The sequence below is a fragment of the Oreochromis niloticus genome, linkage group LG17 (genome assembly GCF_001858045.2).
Source record: "Oreochromis niloticus isolate F11D_XX linkage group LG17, O_niloticus_UMD_NMBU, whole genome shotgun sequence".
NCBI classification, from domain to species: domain Eukaryota; kingdom Metazoa; phylum Chordata; class Actinopteri; order Cichliformes; family Cichlidae; genus Oreochromis; species Oreochromis niloticus.
The window spans coordinates 21,616,066-21,634,298 of NC_031981.2; the positions used below are offsets into that span (position 1 = coordinate 21,616,066).

At 41.8% G+C, this 18,233-nt stretch overlaps 4 protein-coding genes across 6 annotated transcripts; 2 read left to right on the plus strand and 2 right to left on the minus strand.

The window, feature by feature from the left end:
- Positions 1–1,013: 1,013 nt before the first annotated feature.
- Positions 1,014–1,539, plus strand: LOC100689808 (histone H2A-like). Its single transcript, XM_013266283.3, has one exon. The coding sequence runs from the start codon at positions 1,014–1,016 to the stop codon at positions 1,488–1,490; it is 477 nt and encodes a 158-aa protein (XP_013121737.2). The 3' UTR covers positions 1,491–1,539.
- A 473-nt stretch (positions 1,540–2,012) lies between these two features.
- LOC100712429 (histone H4) lies at positions 2,013–2,657 on the plus strand. Its single transcript, XM_003458440.5, has one exon. It carries the CDS (start codon positions 2,216–2,218, stop codon positions 2,525–2,527), a length of 312 nt encoding a protein of 103 aa, XP_003458488.1. The 5' UTR covers positions 2,013–2,215; the 3' UTR covers positions 2,528–2,657.
- Positions 2,658–3,077: 420 nt separating this feature from the next.
- On the minus strand, positions 3,078–4,272 carry LOC100712159 (histone H3). The gene has a single exon (XM_005463455.4). It carries the CDS (start codon positions 3,534–3,536, stop codon positions 3,117–3,119), a length of 420 nt encoding a protein of 139 aa, XP_005463512.2. The 5' UTR covers positions 3,537–4,272; the 3' UTR covers positions 3,078–3,116.
- A 376-nt stretch (positions 4,273–4,648) lies between these two features.
- On the minus strand, positions 4,649–17,797 carry tbk1 (TANK-binding kinase 1). 3 transcript variants are annotated; one of them, XM_003458438.3, is made up of 21 exons: positions 17,692–17,797; positions 16,259–16,365; positions 15,194–15,334; positions 13,581–13,710; positions 13,189–13,370; positions 12,893–13,053; positions 12,700–12,810; positions 12,383–12,562; positions 12,104–12,300; positions 11,930–11,988; positions 11,437–11,528; positions 11,244–11,345; positions 9,574–9,652; positions 8,962–9,083; positions 8,803–8,879; positions 7,843–7,882; positions 7,662–7,763; positions 7,469–7,565; positions 7,224–7,324; positions 7,065–7,136; positions 4,649–5,750 (listed from the first exon to the last, which is right to left on the minus strand). In XM_003458438.3, exons 2-21 carry the CDS (start codon positions 16,343–16,345, stop codon positions 5,711–5,713), a joined length of 2,172 nt encoding a protein of 723 aa, XP_003458486.1. In that variant the 5' UTR covers positions 16,346–16,365; positions 17,692–17,797; the 3' UTR covers positions 4,649–5,710. The 3 variants fall into 3 exon arrangements, with proteins under 3 accessions (XP_003458486.1, XP_005463515.1, XP_005463513.1); XM_005463458.3 differs by lacking the exon at positions 17,692–17,797 and adding an exon at positions 17,560–17,683; XM_005463456.4 differs by lacking the exon at positions 17,692–17,797 and adding an exon at positions 17,419–17,553.
- Between the last annotated feature and the right edge of the window lie 436 nt (positions 17,798–18,233).

The following is an 18,233-nucleotide window of genomic DNA, read 5'->3' on the forward strand; positions in this document are numbered from 1 at the left end:
AGTTTGTGCATATTAAATAAAAATATTCATCCATACATTTTCTGTTACTCATCTGGGTGTGGGCCACAGGGGCCATCCTACGGGGTGGATTGCAAGTGGACTTCAAAAAAGAAGTACAAAGTTGTACTTCTTTCAAGAAGGAAAGAAGTACAACTTCTGGGCCGTTGGATTGTAATGTTGCTTCTATAACAGGTCCACAAAGCTGGACCCAGGTACAGAGATCAGCCAGTCACACTGAGCTCTCTCTTCACCACAAAAAAACAGAATAACTCTCCCTTGACCCGAAGATGCCAAGATGCTTAAAGTCCTCCACTTAGGGAAGCAACTTGCCCATGACCCAGAGTGGGTGCTCCACCCTTAAGCTTGTTGGAGAGGTGCTCCACCCTTGGAGATGCTCATCCAGCTTCTTCACCCTCAGTGGTCAACATACCCCGGTGTGAGTTGGAATTCATCATTCGCTGAAAGAAACAGAACTGACGATACCACGATACCAATAATGTCCTTCAGTTACAATTATCTTATATCGATCAACCTTCAGACATTTTTGTGTTTTCATGTGGATATTTTTCAAAGTAAAAGCGAAAAAAAAAAATACAGATGTACATGTGGACTGAAGCCTCCTGATGTAAATACACAGGCAGAAAAAAACTAAAAAAAATCATCCTTATTTTTATTTATTTCTAATTTTTGTGTAAAGGTTTATTGTCAGTGCTGTGTGTCACAGTTTGAATTTGGCTCTAGTTTATTGTAACAACCTTGGTCTTCGTATCCTTTTTTACATTGTATGAATATACATTGTATGTATTGTATATATGTATTGTATATACATTGTATATACAATGTATTGTATACATTGTAACATTGTATGAATATACAATGTTAATATAATCTTACAACCTAGTGTATTTATCAAAGTCCTTTGTGTTTCACATTTCCCTGATATCTTGTTTGTCACAGAGTGGACTACGTTTTTGTTTCTGATTGGACCATCCCGCTGAAGCGCAAACTGGCCAATGAGCGATCAGGAAGAGGCCGATGGCGTCAATATAAAGCGAGACTCTGCTGCTACACGGTATCCTGTTTCTCTTTGGCGAACGGAAGAAGATCTAAGCATGTCTGGACGTGGTGGCAAAAGCGGCAAAGCTAGAGCTAAGGCGAAGTCTCGCTCCTCACGCGCCGGTCTTCAATTCCCTGTTGGTCGTGTTCATAGGCTGCTGAGGAAGGGGAACTACGCAGAGCGCGTCGGTGCTGGAGCCCCAGTGTATCTAGCGGCTGTGCTCGAGTATCTGACCGCTGAGATCCTAGAGCTAGCAGGAAACGCTGCCCGCGACAACAAGAAGACTAGGATCATTCCTCGTCACCTACAGCTGGCTGTCCGCAACGATGAGGAGCTGAATAAACTGTTGGGTGGAGTGACTATCGCTCAGGGTGGTGTGCTACCCAACATCCAGGCCGTGCTGCTTCCTAAGAAAACCGAAAAAGCGAAGTAAAGCTTCAGTATTACATGAAACGGCTCTTTTAAGAGCCACCCACTCAAACTTAAGAGCTCTATCCTTTAATTGCAATCCCCGCTAACATTTGTTATACTAACGTGAATTACAATCTACAACACACTGATTTATGGCGGGTAACTTATGACAGATTCAAGTGATGATTGTAATGTATCACGAGAGAGGAAAAAGCAATTTCACTGTGCAATGAAATTGCTTTGCTATCCACCCACAGATGCCGATTACATACAATTGAACGGATACAAAATATTGAAGTGTGCAAAAGAGCTATAGCTTAATATGCAAAATGACCTGATGTGCAAAAACAAGTTGAACTCTCCCACTCCCATGGTGGGACGAGACTACGAACTAAATCTTTCACTTTTTAATATTTTCACTTTTTAATTGATCACCTCAGATTTACCCCAAGATGGCTGCCGGGCTGGCTCCATCTATAAACGGTTTAAGCACAGCTCCCAGTGTTAGAACAGAGTAGCTATCTCCAATTTCAGTCTAAATCAATTCAATTCAATTCAATTCACAACCAGTGATTCAATGACGTAGTGCGCCAAGAGTTAGCTTTCCCAACCCGGAAATGCACCTAGCCTGTGAGAAGCTGAAATTGAGCCCATACTTGGCTGTTCTCAACTACGTCCGCGAGACTGCTTTAAACTACGGGGCTGGCTGCTCGTTCTTCAGTAGTGTTTCTACACGGCTTCGAGAAAATGAGTGGACGCGGAAAAGGAGGAAAGGGACTCGGGAAAGGAGGCGCCAAGCGTCACCGCAAAGTTCTTCGTGATAACATCCAGGGTATTACCAAGCCCGCCATCCGCCGTCTGGCTCGCCGTGGCGGCGTGAAGCGTATCTCCGGTCTTATCTACGAGGAGACCCGTGGTGTGCTCAAGGTGTTTCTTGAGAACGTGATCCGTGACGCCGTCACCTACACGGAGCACGCCAAGAGGAAGACCGTGACCGCCATGGACGTGGTGTACGCTCTGAAGAGGCAGGGTCGCACTCTGTATGGTTTCGGAGGTTAAATCCACAGCTCGACTCCCAACACAACGGCTCTTTTAAGAGCCACACAATCCATCTAAGAACAAAGATGTTATTATACACTTCATACTGATTATAATTACAAGAATCTTAAGGTCTCGGTTATAGATCTGTTGTGGAACAACACGATTGCGGCGTAATTTTGTGTTTTAAAATTGAACGTCTTATGCAAATCTTACGGAGGATGTGATCGGATGCTTATTGTCACGAACGTTAGAGGTTGACTTTGCGCAGTTTTCCTTCCAGGAGACATTTGGTTGGGCTTCAGAGACAGTGAGTGTGCGCGGGAAGGAGAGTTTGGGGGGGGGGTATTCGGAGCTCTCCTCAGGGTTAATGGCCCGTTTAATTTAGAAATTTAACACTTATGAACCACAAGGCCCGTCTTACTGTTCCTGTTCAATGAACTAGCCAGATCAAAACGTCTAGTGCTTAAGACATTAGTTCATGTTACATTCATGAGCATTTATTTTAGTAGCAGTAAACCAAACTTGGGCCCATGACATTAAAGATGAACTAAGCTCTTCAGAGGTTTGTGTGGCTCTTAAAAGAGCCGTTGTTGTACATAAACTGGTCTCAGATCAGCTTAAGCCCTCTCCCGCGAATGCGGCGGGCCAGCTGGATGTCTTTGGGCATGATGGTGACCCGCTTGGCGTGGATGGCGCACAGGTTTGTGTCCTCAAACAGACCAACCAGGTAAGCCTCGCTCGCCTCCTGCAGAGCCATTACGGCGGAGCTCTGGAAGCGCAGGTCTGTCTTGAAATCCTGCGCGATCTCACGGACCAGGCGCTGAAAGGGCAGCTTGCGGATCAGCAGCTCGGTGGATTTCTGGTAACGGCGGATCTCCCTCAGAGCCACGGTACCGGGCCTGTAGCGGTGAGGCTTCTTCACACCTCCAGTGGCCGGGGCGCTCTTACGGGCAGCCTTTGTGGCTAGCTGCTTCCTGGGAGCCTTTCCTCCGGTGGATTTACGGGCGGTCTGCTTCGTTCTGGCCATCTTGGTTTGTGAAAGGAACGTTATACGCTGTACCGCGCAGATGCCCCTTTATAGCCCGCCGCTGGCGCCACTACATCGCTAATTGGTCCATTGTGCGCACGTGTGGCTATACGTAATACGTTTGAAAATTCAAATTGACCTATCAAGGCAGCGGTACAGTGAATTTTTAGTTAAAAAACATTAGCACAAGCTTAAAATAAATAACTAATAATCCTTTTGTAATGAAAACAATGTTTTAAAGCTAAGAAAGTTTAACAGGGAATGAAATTATTGCTTTATTTTTTTAAGCTTCATTCTTAAAGCTGTGACAGGGAGGAACATGTGTTTATGGATAAAGGCAGCTCTTTTGCAGCTTTGCTTCTGTACACCACCTCAGTGGGCTTTGAATTAAACTATAGAGATGTGTTTGGCGTGTAAACTTTCACCTTTAGTTTAGGCTTCAACACCAGTATTGCTTTAACTGTCTAGGAATTGCAGACATTTATACAGTCTCACGTTTTAATGTCTGCAATCTGCCTGAAGTCTAGAAACCACAGACATCACCACGTGTTTCCTCCTCTTCAGGCCTTTACTGCATCCACCTCAAGCTGCTGCATGTTTGTGGGTCTCTGCCTTCAGTCTTGTATTTAATAACTGAAAACCTTCTGTTGGGTGGAGATCAGAGCAGCATGTTTTTAGTATCTTTACTTTGAAGGTTGTAAAGTGACTAATGATAAACAGAATCCAGCACATGAACTGGGAGGTCTGGTGAGCTGTGATGGGGTTGCCCTCAAACACTTTTTTTGGAGCAGTTTGTGTGAAACAACTCTTTTAATCTGAAACTGTTAAACAGGTCACGCTGACACAGCTTCATGCCTGATCAGTTTATTGATTGATTGAATGGCGTATTTACAGGTCATTTAAACAGTCACTTGGTGTTTTAATTATGGACAAGAAATAAAACAAAGATGCCGAAAAGGACGACCAGCTGAAGGATAGAGGTATGACAAAGAGAGACTAACAAAAAAATAATCATTAATCAGAAATATTCTGTTCAATTCACAGTCCGATAAAATTCAGTGCCTTTAAAAGGACACCAGCTTTTTCCAATAAATACAGTACTTTAATGCAACTTACCGGGAAATAAATGCATTTGATGACACTGAACGAAGAAAAAAACCCTCTAATTTAATACATAATCTTCTATAAAACTCGGATCAAGTTGAACATTTCAGAAGTTAACGCTTTAACAATTATTTTCATTGCAAACTTAATGCCATTTTGTATTTTTACTTAATCCAGCTGGAAAAAACATTAAATACCCCATAATATACTCTGTATATTGTTAGCCTAATTTGCCCCAAAGAACAGGAAACAGCTTCATCTGAATCATCAGTCAGAGGTCCTTTAGTTTGCATTTTAATTTGAAAATCCAAACCATTAAAAAGAAGAAAAAAAAAACAAGCATTCAAGGCTGTGACTTCCCCCCTGAGCTTCAGAAAGGACTTTGCTTTGAATCTCAAATATTTCAGCTGCAGTTACAGTGAACAGTAATAATCATATGAGATTTAAATGTTTTCTAGCTGATATTAACTAGAACCTAAAACTTCTATATTAAAGCATCTCAAACTCTGCTCATGCTTTAAAGTTTTTACAGAGTAAAATGAGATTAATCAGAGCCTGTTGCTGAAAGGTCCAGTAAATACTCCTTAGACATTGAAGTTAACGTTTGTTTTATTTTTTTACCCATTAAAACCACCTTAAACCATAAACATTTAATCCATTAAAACTGTTCTCTTAAATATTCCACTTCAGGTGAAAAACTACAGAACAATGTAAACACACCTGTGCTGATCTTTAATCCATTCATCATTTCCAATAACACCTGCAGCAGAAAGTATTTGAGTCCAAACGTGATGTAAACCCACCCTGAACCCGTTGTTCCCGGCTGTGTCCGGCTAACTACTCAAAGGTGTTTCAGGGTCTCTTTGCGATGTGATTGGATGAAGCTGCTCTGCATTCCTTCGCTGATCCTTAGCTGAAAACATCTCCGATCCTTTTCTTTTAAAGCGACAGAAGCAATTGAGCGAGAGTTTCCAGAGACTCATACAAAAAGCTTTGTCTTCAACAGTCCGACGTTATTTACACAGTAAACACACAGAGTATGTACAAACGGCAGCGACACTCGACTCCACTCATCCTCTCAGGCCCCCATCCAGTGTCAGAGTGCCAAACCTGCAGAGGCGATACAGACCAGACATACAGAGTCACATTTGTGCCAAAATAATCACACTAAAGTTAAAATAAAAGAAAGTGAAACAAGAAGCTGAAGGCAGGTTTTCAGAAGCTGGCTCAGGCAAACAAAAACATTTTTATTCTGTTTCTAAGAAAGTGTTCACGTGTTCAGTGTCAGTGTTCATAAATCCAGGTCAAAATGACCCCAAACCTTTGTATTTCCTGTGGGTTTGGTTGCAGTTTTTAAACTGAGTTTTTGTGTTTTTCAGCTCTAAAAGTATGAAGTAGAAACCTGCTGAACTTTAAAATGCAGGAAAAAATAAGTTGGCCACATTTGAAACTGTTTTAGTTGAAGGTAACACTTTTAATTGCTTCATTAAATATACTAACATTATAATTATCTAATTTTAAGGGAACTTTAGGAGGATAATGTATAATCTGTATAATGTTCACTTTTCCCCCATAAAGATGACCCTTGATATACCTTAATCATGAGTGTTGACACTTCAGTATGTATCAATAAAGTTGTGGTTTGAGGACCATTAGAATCCTGGTATTACTAAGAGTGACAACTTTATTTTTAAAAATCAAATTCTTTTAGAATAAAATTTACTGTATTTTAGGGGTCACTGATCAGCTCATTTGTGTCCTTATTGTTTTGTTAGGGAGTTGACACTGGTCCATATTATTCAGAGGCACGCTGATAAGCATCTTTTTGAGCTGATTAAACATAAATCAAAGTTATGTCAAAAATAAGGCCCTGGGGCCAGAATTGGCCGACCAAAGACTCCAACTAGCCTACTGCATGACTTCGGAAATACAAAGGAGGGCATGAAATTTGGGCTTTTAACTTTGTTTTAGTTTTACAGCTTTTGCTGATGGTGAGGAGCTCCCCAATGGTCATTCATACTACACTGAAATAAATACGTAACAGGTAAACAATTAAATTACAGAAAGTTACTGATTTTATATTGGGTTCACAGTAAAAATAAATAAACAAATACGAAAGACATTAAATGGAATGGTTTAATGAATTGACAGAATTATAACTGTAGGACAGTCTCCACTGCACTTCTTTATCTTATATTAAGATATCACTGGTTCGGCTCAGACTGGGCTGTATGTGGGCCACGGTGTAAAATAAATTTGATATCCCTGGTTTAGAGAAAAGATTCAGTCGATAAATTCAGAACCATAAACATCGAACCTGCGTCTGTTTCCGAGCGGTCTGCGTACTTTTTAAATTTTAAATCAAACAATAGAAACAGAACCTGCGGCTGATTTAGTCTTAAATAAAAAACAGAAAAGTCTGACCTCTCTAAGAAATGGTTGTTTTCTGCCAACTCTTTGACCACTCCCTCCATCTCCTCCTTCAGCTTCTTCATCCTGAAACACAGAAGCACAGAGTCAGCACTCACGGCTGCTTCAGATGGAATTCAACACGATGCGACAATAGAGAGGAAACAAACAAACCCCAGAGTCATCTCCACCAGCGTGTTCTGGCTCAGGTAGGCCTGAGGCTTCATGCCACTGGACACCAGAGGAAGAACTTTCTGTGGCAGCTGTTCCTGCAGCTGGAAGACAAACAAACAGACACGTGTTTCTGTCACTTCCAGACTTCATTCTGGGAAACTGGCTGTAAAACGAATGCGTTTCATTATTACGACAGACTTCGTGTGCATCAGCCGCCCAGCACCTGAAATCGCTTTAATGTTTACCTTGATGGCTCTCTCCATCAGCATGGTCACCTCCTTCTCGATGCTGATCAGCTGACTGGACAGGTTTAGCAGCTGCTTCCTCACATGATGAACTTTCCTGAAAAAAAAAAAAAAAAAAAAATGCAGAAAAACGTCAACATTCAAGCCGTGAGGAGCTCAGGTCACGACCCAGCTGCCCCTTGCCTGTCATTACCTCATCCACTCCTCGCTCTTGGAGATGAAAAGACGGTACTTCATTGCGCACTCGTCTGTGAACAGAGTCCTGGCCTTACTCGCGTGAAGGACCAACTTCTGTCTGTAAGAGAGAAACAAAAACATGGCGTCAGAAAGAAGGCGGAGCCTGACGGAGGACAGCTGACAATGCCAGAACTTACTTGTCAAACTTGTGGATCTGCTCCTCGTTGTACGGCAGACCTGAACAGAAGAAATGAAACCAAACCATTTAAAGTTTGACTTTTACTCCCGTGACAGCGACATGCTCTCGGTTTAAAAGATTTTAAAATCGTCTTAAATTAACTAAAACCTTCAGTTCATTTGCTCTAAGCACAGCGTGACAGTGTCGTGTCATCATAACTGTTTGTAAACCTTGACAGCAAACAAAAGGTTTTATTAAACAGAAGACTGTAAGTGTGCTGTCAGTAAACGGAAAAGAACAGCTCAACAATGACAACAAAGGAGAGCTGCACATCTTAAACTCCGACTGATGGAGGATCACTTTTGTTTCAGTTTGTTTGTTTTGTTCAAGAAAGTAATAGAAATAGAAAAGATTTCTGATTTTCTGTTATGCAGGTGAAGAATATTTCGTAACATCTGACATTTAGAGTTTAATACAGCAGCGAGGTTGTGAAGGTAAATCTGGGTGTCATCTGCATAACAATGGAAGACGAAAGCAAATAAATAGAAAATAAAATAGAACCCAAAATCGAGCCTTGCAGTACACCACAGGTATAGTGGAAATTGTGAAGAAATGAACGGCCGCATAGCAACATCGGGCATGAAATAAAAGCTGCTGATATGATACAATCTGCAGTAAAGTGTGTGCTGTAAAACTTAGTAAATCATGTTTTTATGTTTTCTTTAAATAATCTTCCAGAATTATTAGGTGCTCTGAAAAGGAAACTCCTACAAATACATGTGCTGTTGGACCAGCTGTGAAGCTAACTGTGTGCAGGCTTTCTGTCTCTGAGCCTCATCAATAAATCTCCTTAGACCAACAGAAGTTTTGACCCTGATGCAGACTGTAGGTGAAGCTGGTTCTAAATGAAACATGATTGAATGATGATTCTTCCTCCACAGATAAACAGCTGAATCTGCAGCCGTGTTTGTGAACTCACGTCTCTCTGCTTTGTCCTTCTTGAACTGCTGGTAGATGGCGGTGATAGCGTCCAGCAGCACTTTGATCTTCTCCACACTGCAGAGAAAAAGCCCAGCGTCACGCACTGCATCACCACACATCACTTTTGCATTACTATTTCCTTTTCTTTCAAACTTACTTCCTGTCCTCAGGGTGCGTCCCAACTTGCTGCGTCCAAGTGTCGGTCAGAAGGCCTCCAGGCAGAAATTTACTCTTGACGTCTTGTGTCGTACGTTCGATGGGCTCCAGAGAGCCGGAGATCTGCACAGAAACATTACGTCAGGACGAAACAAAGAAAAATCACCAAAATTTTAAAAACAGTTGAAAGAAATGAGGCATAGTGAGACGACTGCACCGTAATTAACAACAACCTCAGACTCTAATGATATCATATGTATGGTGATACTGAAGGTTTTTAAAGTGAGCACATGACCAAAAATTCTTAACTCAAGTGTTTCTGAGAGTCAGTATCACAAAACTACTAAGCATTTTTCTTATAGTCCTACTCGGCTGTTAAGTTTGACCTCTTAAACCATTCCTGGATCCAAAGTCTTCTTCAATTCTCAAACTCAAATTCAGAGTCATCACCAAGAGTTCAGTGTGGCTGTTCTCTCAGATTATTACTGTCAGGTTACAATAAAATTAAAAAAGAGGATTTATGAGTTTCAGCACAGGCAGAGGTTTTAAGAACCAAGCTGATAAAAATCAGGAGAGTCAGGCACAGAGACAGGAAAAGAGCGCCAGCACTCACTCTGAGAACTTTCTTGTGCATGTCTGAGATCTCGTCGTATTCTGACGACAGCATGTTGGCCTGCATCAGCACCTCGAACCTGAAGCACGGCGAGAGCATCACGTTATTAACAAAACTTTCAGGATTACACTCTGGAAATTATTATTATTCAAACACTGCATTACATTTCACTTTAAACAGTTAATGAAGGATGATTTATGAAAAACAGATCTAAAGAACTGCGACCATAAATGTCTAAGAGTGTTGCTTACAGTGACTTTGTGGATTTGTTCAGTCTTAAACAGAAATTCGAGGTTGGTGGAAAAACAACTTGAGACTAGGGCTGGGCCATATCATACCGTTCACAGTAATACCGGTATAATGTTGGGCAACGATAAGAAAATGAAATATCGCGATAGAATATGGGTAAAACGCGCATGCGCAGTGCCTTTGTTTTCATACGCACATGGTGGAAAAAGCACGATGGCGACGGAGAATGAGAAGGGCGAAAGCGGATCGTTGAATGAAACAGATGAACCAGAACTGGTTTGTAAAAATGCTGCAACTTCAGTGGTGTGGAACTGGTTTAGCTTTAGTCCATCAGATACACAACAAAGCACTATTTTTGGTAGAGCATGCTAGCGAGCCGTCGTTATTACCGTGTTGTTTGGAAAATACGGCACACTTAAAATCAATCCTTTGATTTTTCTGAAAATCGTCAGTGCCCCTTATAATCCCGCGTGCCATATGTATGAATTCTGGTTGTGTTTACTGACCTCGAAACGATTTTATGTGGTACACGGCGCTCGAAAATCTGTCAAATGTTTTAATACGACTTTGCTAAGCTACGAACCCGCCCCGCTTCAACATAATATTACCGTATTGTGTGTATATAACCTCTTTTTAAGCTTTTGTGGATATTTTGTGGATATTATACATGGTTATGCTGAGGATATGTCGGCCAGTTTCCACTTCAACTGTCAGCAAGGAATTTGCATTTGCACTGTTAAATTTTTATATAACTTTATCGCACATAAAAAACAGCTGCTGTTTAAGTGAAAATACATGTTTGTGATGTTTTTTTGCACTAATAAAGTTGTGGAGTTGTTAAGTATTTTGTCTAGTGTCAATTGTATCGTCAGTTATATCGTTATCGCAAATTTTCAAATGTATATCGTGATAAATATTTTTGGTCATATCTCCCTGCTCTACTAGAGACTATTAAATGTAGTGTCAAGTTTCTGTGGACTTGTTTTGCAGTAGTTTTAAGTCTCGGAAGTAAATGCTTTCAATACTTGTTCTGAGTCCCTTTGGTGACTTCAGTCTCTTTGTGATAGTTTTAAGTTTTGAGTCTCTTGGCAATAATATTTTGTGGTTTGTTTGTTTTTTTTTATAAATGTTTTGGTAGTAACTACATGAGTCTTTGTGCTACTTGGCGATAGTTCCAAGTCTTGTAGTTTCTAGTCTCCGCAAAAGGCTCTTTGGGCCGGTTGTTCACTGCAGCGGTTTTGAGTCTCCTTTTTTTAAGACATGACAGATCTTTATGTTGTGGAAACTTCATCATGTGACATTAGGATATATATAAGTTAGAACTGAGGCCATTGATCTCGCTAATCTAAGGGTCAGGCGCTGGCTTTGTTCGTTTGTGATGCATCTTTAGGAGCCTTGTGCGGGTTAACGGCCTCACTCACAGCTGCTCGGTCTTCTCCAACATCTGTGTGCAGAAGTTACACAGATGGAAAACCTCCAACTTCTTGCGCATAATCTCATTGTAGTCCTCCTTCATCAGCTCACTGCATGAGTAAAGACATAAAGAAAGATGACGTCACATGAGAAAACCAACTGAGCTCCACATCTGTGAAGATTTTTGTGATGTGAGCTTACATTAAACCTCGAACTCCTTTCCGCACCAGCTCCTGATAAAGCAGCAGAGACTCTGAAGTTTTCCACAAATGGCCGACATCTCCTGCAAAAGTCTGAACAACAGGAAGAGGAAGGTCAGCGAGCATCGAGGGACTGAAGGAAAAAAGACTGGCCCACGGTGGTCCCTCTGCAAAAAGCTTCAAGTTTATTTGTGGTAGTTTGTACCCATCCATCCATCCTCTTCCACTTATCCTTTTCAGGGTCAGTAGTTCAGTCTTTGTAACTCTGTAAATCTGTTTGCAAGAGTTTAAAATAAACTTTTTTCTTAAAAGTCACCAGATGAGTGAATTAGAGAAAGATTAATGGGTTAGAGTTGATCCTGAAGTCGTCCTGATTTCTTATGCTGACACACCTAAGCTCCTGTAATTGAACAGGCCGTATAAACTAGCAATATTTTACTATTTTTTTTCCTGGGCCAATCAGATTCACAGCTAAGGTGATGTGAGTTCAGTACCTTTGCGTAGCTGGCATCCAGGTCGAGGTCATAGCGGGGCTGAACTTTAGGAGGACTGGCTGTGAAAACAAAATCAGGTCCAGTTTCTAACCAACATATCTCAGAACAAAACCCATCACATCAATTCTGGTTTTATTAAACATGATAGAAGAAAAAAAAAAAGGAAATGCATACGATCTTCAAAGATGAGTCCCACGGTGGCGACGGACTCACGGCTGACGAGCATGATGGGATTTTCTCTGGAGGTCTTGGGGAAAGTCTTGGCCTGGCGGTTGGCGTCGAGGACGAGGCGGCGGCCCTCGTAAAGCAGCTCCTGATTATGCAGAGGGATGCTGGTCCTGCGGCACAACAGTTCCTGGAACAGCGCTGCCCTGTGGGCACATGAAGAACAGCAGCTTTCAGACACCGCGCAGACTGTTTAAGAAAGCACGTGCGCGGGCACACAAGGCTTACGTGTTGTACTCATGGATGTAGACGTGGTGCAGCGTGGCCTGCTGCAGGCTGAAGACATAAACGACGGTTCGGTGCAGGATGTCGTTGGTCTCAGCAAAGAACTGATCGAACCCCCAACATTTCTCCTGATCGGCCTCCAGGATGTTGGCGAGAACTGGGGTCAGGAGGCTCTGAAGACCCCTGAAACAAAACCAGAGACAGTGATGATTTGTGTGTGTGACCATGAAGGAAACAACAGGGTGAGACATTTCCACACATATATCCCTCAGCATGTTTGTTCATGAGCGTGATGATCAGGGCGTTTGAGGGTCTTGTACTTTGACAGGCTGCAGGACACCGGCATCTCTGTGCTCCACTCGATCTTCCCGTTCTCACACTTCTGATGGCCAGAGATCGTCCCGGACGGCTTTTCTGTGATGATTTTATACCTGAGGCAGACAAACAGCTGGGTAAGTTTCAGCTCAGTCTAATTCCTGTCAGAATGGGTCAAAGGTCACAGCGAGCTCTCACATGACTTCTTTGTTCCTGCGCGGCCCTTCGAACGGTCTGAAGGGAAGGCTGCCGGTGGCGGCGTGGTAGAACGTGACGCCAATGCTCCACAGGTCCACTGTGGCACCGTACTTCTTCTGGTGGTCTTTTCTCAGCACAGCGCGCTCGTACATGTCGGGGTGCTGCATAAGAGACATATGAAGAAGAGTTACTCAGCAGCAGCTGCACCAGCTGTGACATCACTCACTGGCATGTTTGTTTATGCTGCCATCTTTTATCTACAGTTCCTGTTCACTGCGTGCGTTTGCTTTGCTGACCAGGTACTCCTCAGTGCCATACAGAGACACAAACTGCTCGTCGTCCTCCAGCTCTCTCGCCGCTCCAAAGTCAGTCAGCTTGTAGACGGAGCGGCCGTCCTCTCCGATCACCCTCATGATGTTTCCCGGTTTGATGTCCCGGTGAACGATGCCGTACTCTCTCAGGTGGTTCATACCTGCCACTGAAGGAGACACAACAACCAGTCAGAGAGAGTTTCAGTCTCCATATTGAACCATTTGAATGCATTTCTTTCCACATTTAAAGAAAGGACTGATCACTCGTGTTTGATTTCCTTTTAACTGCTGAAACTTCTTACAGTGAGATTTCACATTTAAAAGAACCTGATTGGCTGGAACCAACGCAGAGTGTCACAGTTAAATGTGTCCCTCACCAACATCATGGAGAACAATGAGGAACTCGTCCTCGGGGAGTCCATACGCGTTGGACGACTCCTCCAAGACAGTGTAGAGACTCCCGCAGGGACAGTACTCCATCACCAGGACCTTGTGACGGGTGTTGGACTGAGAGGAGGAGGAGGACATTAGAAGGATGTTTTTACTCTCCTTAAAGATGTCAACATTATTTCTCAGCTACAAAATATAATTTCAGTTAGTTTTGGTCAATTTTTACATGTCAGATGTTAGTTTAGTTTGAATTCACTTTGAAGAACCACATAAACTGAGCCTAAAAGCTGAAACTAAAGCTGGAGCTGAGAGTCAGGAGGTAGAAGCGCCTGACAGGCTAATTCAGGGCTTAAAAAACTCTAATTACTTGTTTTGTTTACTGAAACAAACATCTGCAATACTCTTTTAATAACCACATAATTTGAATCTTTACATTCAAAACTAAAAAATGTGAAATCTGAATGTTGTTTTCAGATTTATGTCATAAAAAATGTTATACTTTTGTCTTTAATTTAAATATTTAGGACTTCACTCTTGTTTCTGTTTTTTAGGCTCCATCTTCTTTTCCTCCTTTTACATTAGAGGAAATATTCCTTCTTGTTTTGGGCTATAAACCATTTTTATGATGATGGGAATCTTTAGTGGCAGCTTTCAAGCTTTTGAAGATCAACAACATGAAAAATGAAAATAATATTTTCTGCTTTTTTAATTAAATATAACTTAACTATAAAGTTAAGTTATATTTAAATGCTGCTGAATATTGTTCACATTTACAGCTGAATAAACTCAGTTATGAGGAAAAGTTTTCTGTAAACTTATAGACAGCTGAACAAATAAATGAAGCCGAGCACAAGGATACAGTGGCGATACCTCATCCTTGTGCTCGCCTTCATTCGTCTGACGGTTCTTTTTCACACTGAGTATGAGTCGTGGGTCAAACCTTCAGAAGTTTCTGTCTGGCAGAGTGGAGCTGAGCTCTTTATCACGGCTTCACTTCATTCAGACACTTTTGGGCCTTTCAGCTCAGTTATGGCGCTCACAGGTGTTGTGTGCCAGATGTGGCCAAAAAGTCGCAGCATACCTGACATCTGGCTCATATAAGATGAACCTGCAGCTGCGTTAAAGCATGTAGACTCGACCTGAATCAACGACAACAGCCAGGCCCGAATGTGGGCCATAAAAAGCAGCACATCTGAGCCACATCTGGGCCCAGATGTGCAACAGCCCTAGCTAACCTTTTTGCTCCAGCAGATTTTTCATTCTCACATTTATTATCTTTTTTTTCTTGTTCTAAAAATTGATGCAAAATTTTCACAAAAAGAAAAAACTTGGGGAAAACTGGGAGTTACTGATAAAGATCTAGAAAGACAACCCAGTAATAAGTATTACTGGGCTAAGGTCCTGGTTTGAATCCACTCGTAGCTTGGGTTTTCTTCCATTAAAAAGCTAAAAAGCTACTTTCACCTGCTCCTTTATCCACAGAGGGTAGCTCTGGATGTTATTTCTGAAAGATTCCTGTTTCCTCCTGGGATCAAATCAGGGATCTTTCACTTGCTAGGACTAAATATTCTCAGTAAGAATAAAACATGAAGTTACTCACCTCCTCCTCCACAGCGAACAGCTTCACGATGTTCTTATGGTTGAGTTTCTTCAGCACCTCGAACTCTCTCATCTGGACGTCGAGCGGCCGCAGAAAACTCAGGTTGTTGAACACCTTGACGGCATACAAGTCGCCGGTTTTCTGCACACAGACGTGCAGGTTAAACTCAAGAATCATCACTTTTTAAATAAATACTGTTTTTAAAAGAGGTGAAACTCAGAAGGACCATAAACATTCTGGGAGAAATTTGCCCTCAGCGTAGTCTGCAGGGTGAAGGCAGCGTGAAGGGTTTAAAACACAAACTGAGCTCAGACATGAAATTAACCCGACATCAGACTAAATTATTCAGATCTGAAAAGGAGAAACTTTTCAGCACAGCAACAAAGTTTTTATGAATGAATTCAACCTGGAACAAATAAATGAGATCAACATCGGTGTGAAAATCAATAACACAGGTTTAGTAAAGACTGAGTTTGTTCACCCCGAGATGAGGTTACCAGGGTAACAGACTCTGTGAAGTCAATGACTCTGCCGCTCATGCTGAAGTAGCTGCCTGGCTCTTTTTTTAGTCGGGATCAAAGCTCATATGAGAGCTTTCACATCTTTACAAACAAGAAACTAATGTTAACTTGTTATTCATTAACTGAGGATAATAATGGATAATTGTGGATTTTGTGACTCAGGACAAAAACAAACTCTGATCGGCTTTTGTGGAACCAAAACCAGAGTTCAGGTTCAGAGTTTGTTAAACCTGCTTTCTGGAATGTGTCCAGGTGACATCTTTAGGTTTTAGAAGGTGAAAACAACATATGAGCCTCTCACTCTGAGATGTTAAACCATAAACTGTAAGCAGACCTGAATGTTTCCCCTTTGCAATCAACACTCAATATCTATCTGGTCTCTACCGTCAGTTCTGAGCTCAAATATTGCCGAAAGACTTTGAAACAGGTCACTTCTTCATAAACAGAGGGGATCAAAACCAGAATAAAAATATCTTGGTATCTTCACGGAGTGTTTCTGTATTTCCAGAGAGAAAAACTATTCACGGCTGGCATGGCGACATACCTTGTGCCGTCCACGGTAAACATTGGCCGTCGCTCCCTGACCGAGCAGGTCTGAGATCAGCCACAGGTAGTTGGCGGTGCTCTGCATCCTGAAGGCTGCGGGTGATCCTGCAGACACAGCACAAACTGCTCAACATCAAGGGAAACAATGATTAATACACAACACAACCTGATCAGTCGAGTTTTACTGCTAAAACACTTGGAGGTAAATAGATTAGCTAAAAAAGAGACAGCAATTGTTACCGATACAGTAAGAAGCAGATTTTTATTTTGAAAATCTGGCAACTTAAAGTATGATAAACCATAACTGACGGCCTTTACTTTGAAAATCTGAGGTATTTCTGAGAGTCTGAGAGTTTATTTTCTTTTAGAAGCATATTTGTCTTACTTTAAAAAACTAAGGGCCTGTCAATCAGTACTCATCAATATACAGCATAACCAAACCAGCCAGTTTATACACACTAGAGACTCTGATCAATATAAACCAGAAACAGCCAATCAACAATCAGGTCATCAGTACTAAACAGTAGTGAACAAATCATCGATACTGATTGGGCGTTCTGGTGTATACTGATCTGTATTTGTGGCATCCATTGATTGTTGTTTGTGGTTTGTATGGGTCAGGTATTTCTGATCTACACTGTTCAGCTGTTATATTGATCAGTTGTTTCTAAGATGTATCCATTAGCTGGCTGTGGTGTAGAGTCCACAAACAGCTAATCGAGAAAGAGCAAAAACAATAGATCAATATTCAGCAGAAACAACTAATCAATAACTGATAAAGTGATAGTGTTAAACTGCTGTACATATCAATAATCAATCAATCAATCAATCAATCAATAAAAAGCGCCTGGTTGGAACACTCCCGCCACTTAATAATACATAAAATGGAAAAAAAAAAAAAGTTTAAAAAATGTTTATTCGCTGCGTCACCGGTTGCGTCGTGACGTCACGGCAGCTGCTGGGAAATTCCCGTTTGAGGCCTGAAGCAAGAAAAAGGTAAAAGTGCGCGCAACATGAAGGTTATTCAGCCGATTTGGGGTCGTTACCGGACAAACGGTGACGTCTTTAACCTTTGCTTGTGTTTACTGTTTACGGTTTCCGGTTAAACACGAACACAGCTGAACGCTTCCACCTGCGGGCCATCACACTTCAGGTTACCTGCTGACCCCTTGCCGCACGAGCTCCTCTGGGCTGGTTTTCGATCCGGTATCTGTTTGATCTGTTCGTGTCTTATTTTCGCTTTCTGTCGACACGAACCGGAACGACCCCCCAAAAAACGCGTCACTTGAGTAAATCTACCGTCCAAACCGAGCCCGAACACCGGGTCCGTCAACAGCGAGCCCCAGGCTCTGTACACGTACGGGAAGTAAAAACACTACCGGGAGTTTTCCCCGTTAAAACGATCCGTCTTTATTTTGTTTATTTCCTTACCTTCTCTCTGCGGTCGAGCCTTCTTCTTCCGCTATTGTCGGGTCACGTGACAGCAGTAATCTAATCAGAGAACCCAACATATGTAGGGGTGTGGCCTGATCCTACCGTAATACCGATAGGATAGGCGACCGATAAAATAAAACAAAGTGTCCTCAAAACGACTCCTTGTTATAAACCCAGTTTTATTTAATTTTAATTTTTATCATTGTGTTCTTTAAAAACTTTTATTTTTGTAGCTGCGACATCAATAATGGTCTTATTGAGTTGTATAAAACTCTACAGTGACAGTGGAGGTTAATCCTATGCTGACTCAGAGTCAGCCTCCACCTGACTGGCTCTGTTCGGTTATTACGGTAGAAGTGGAAGAAATACAAATCGATCTGGAAATCAAAACCGATACCTATCATCTGTGTAATAACTTTATCAATACTCTTTTCTAATGTAAGAAATTCAGATTATAATCACGCCACTAAGTTATTCATCAGGGAAGATACCAACTTACTCAATTATCCTCTCTGTTTTTGGTCAGTGGTCGAAGATTT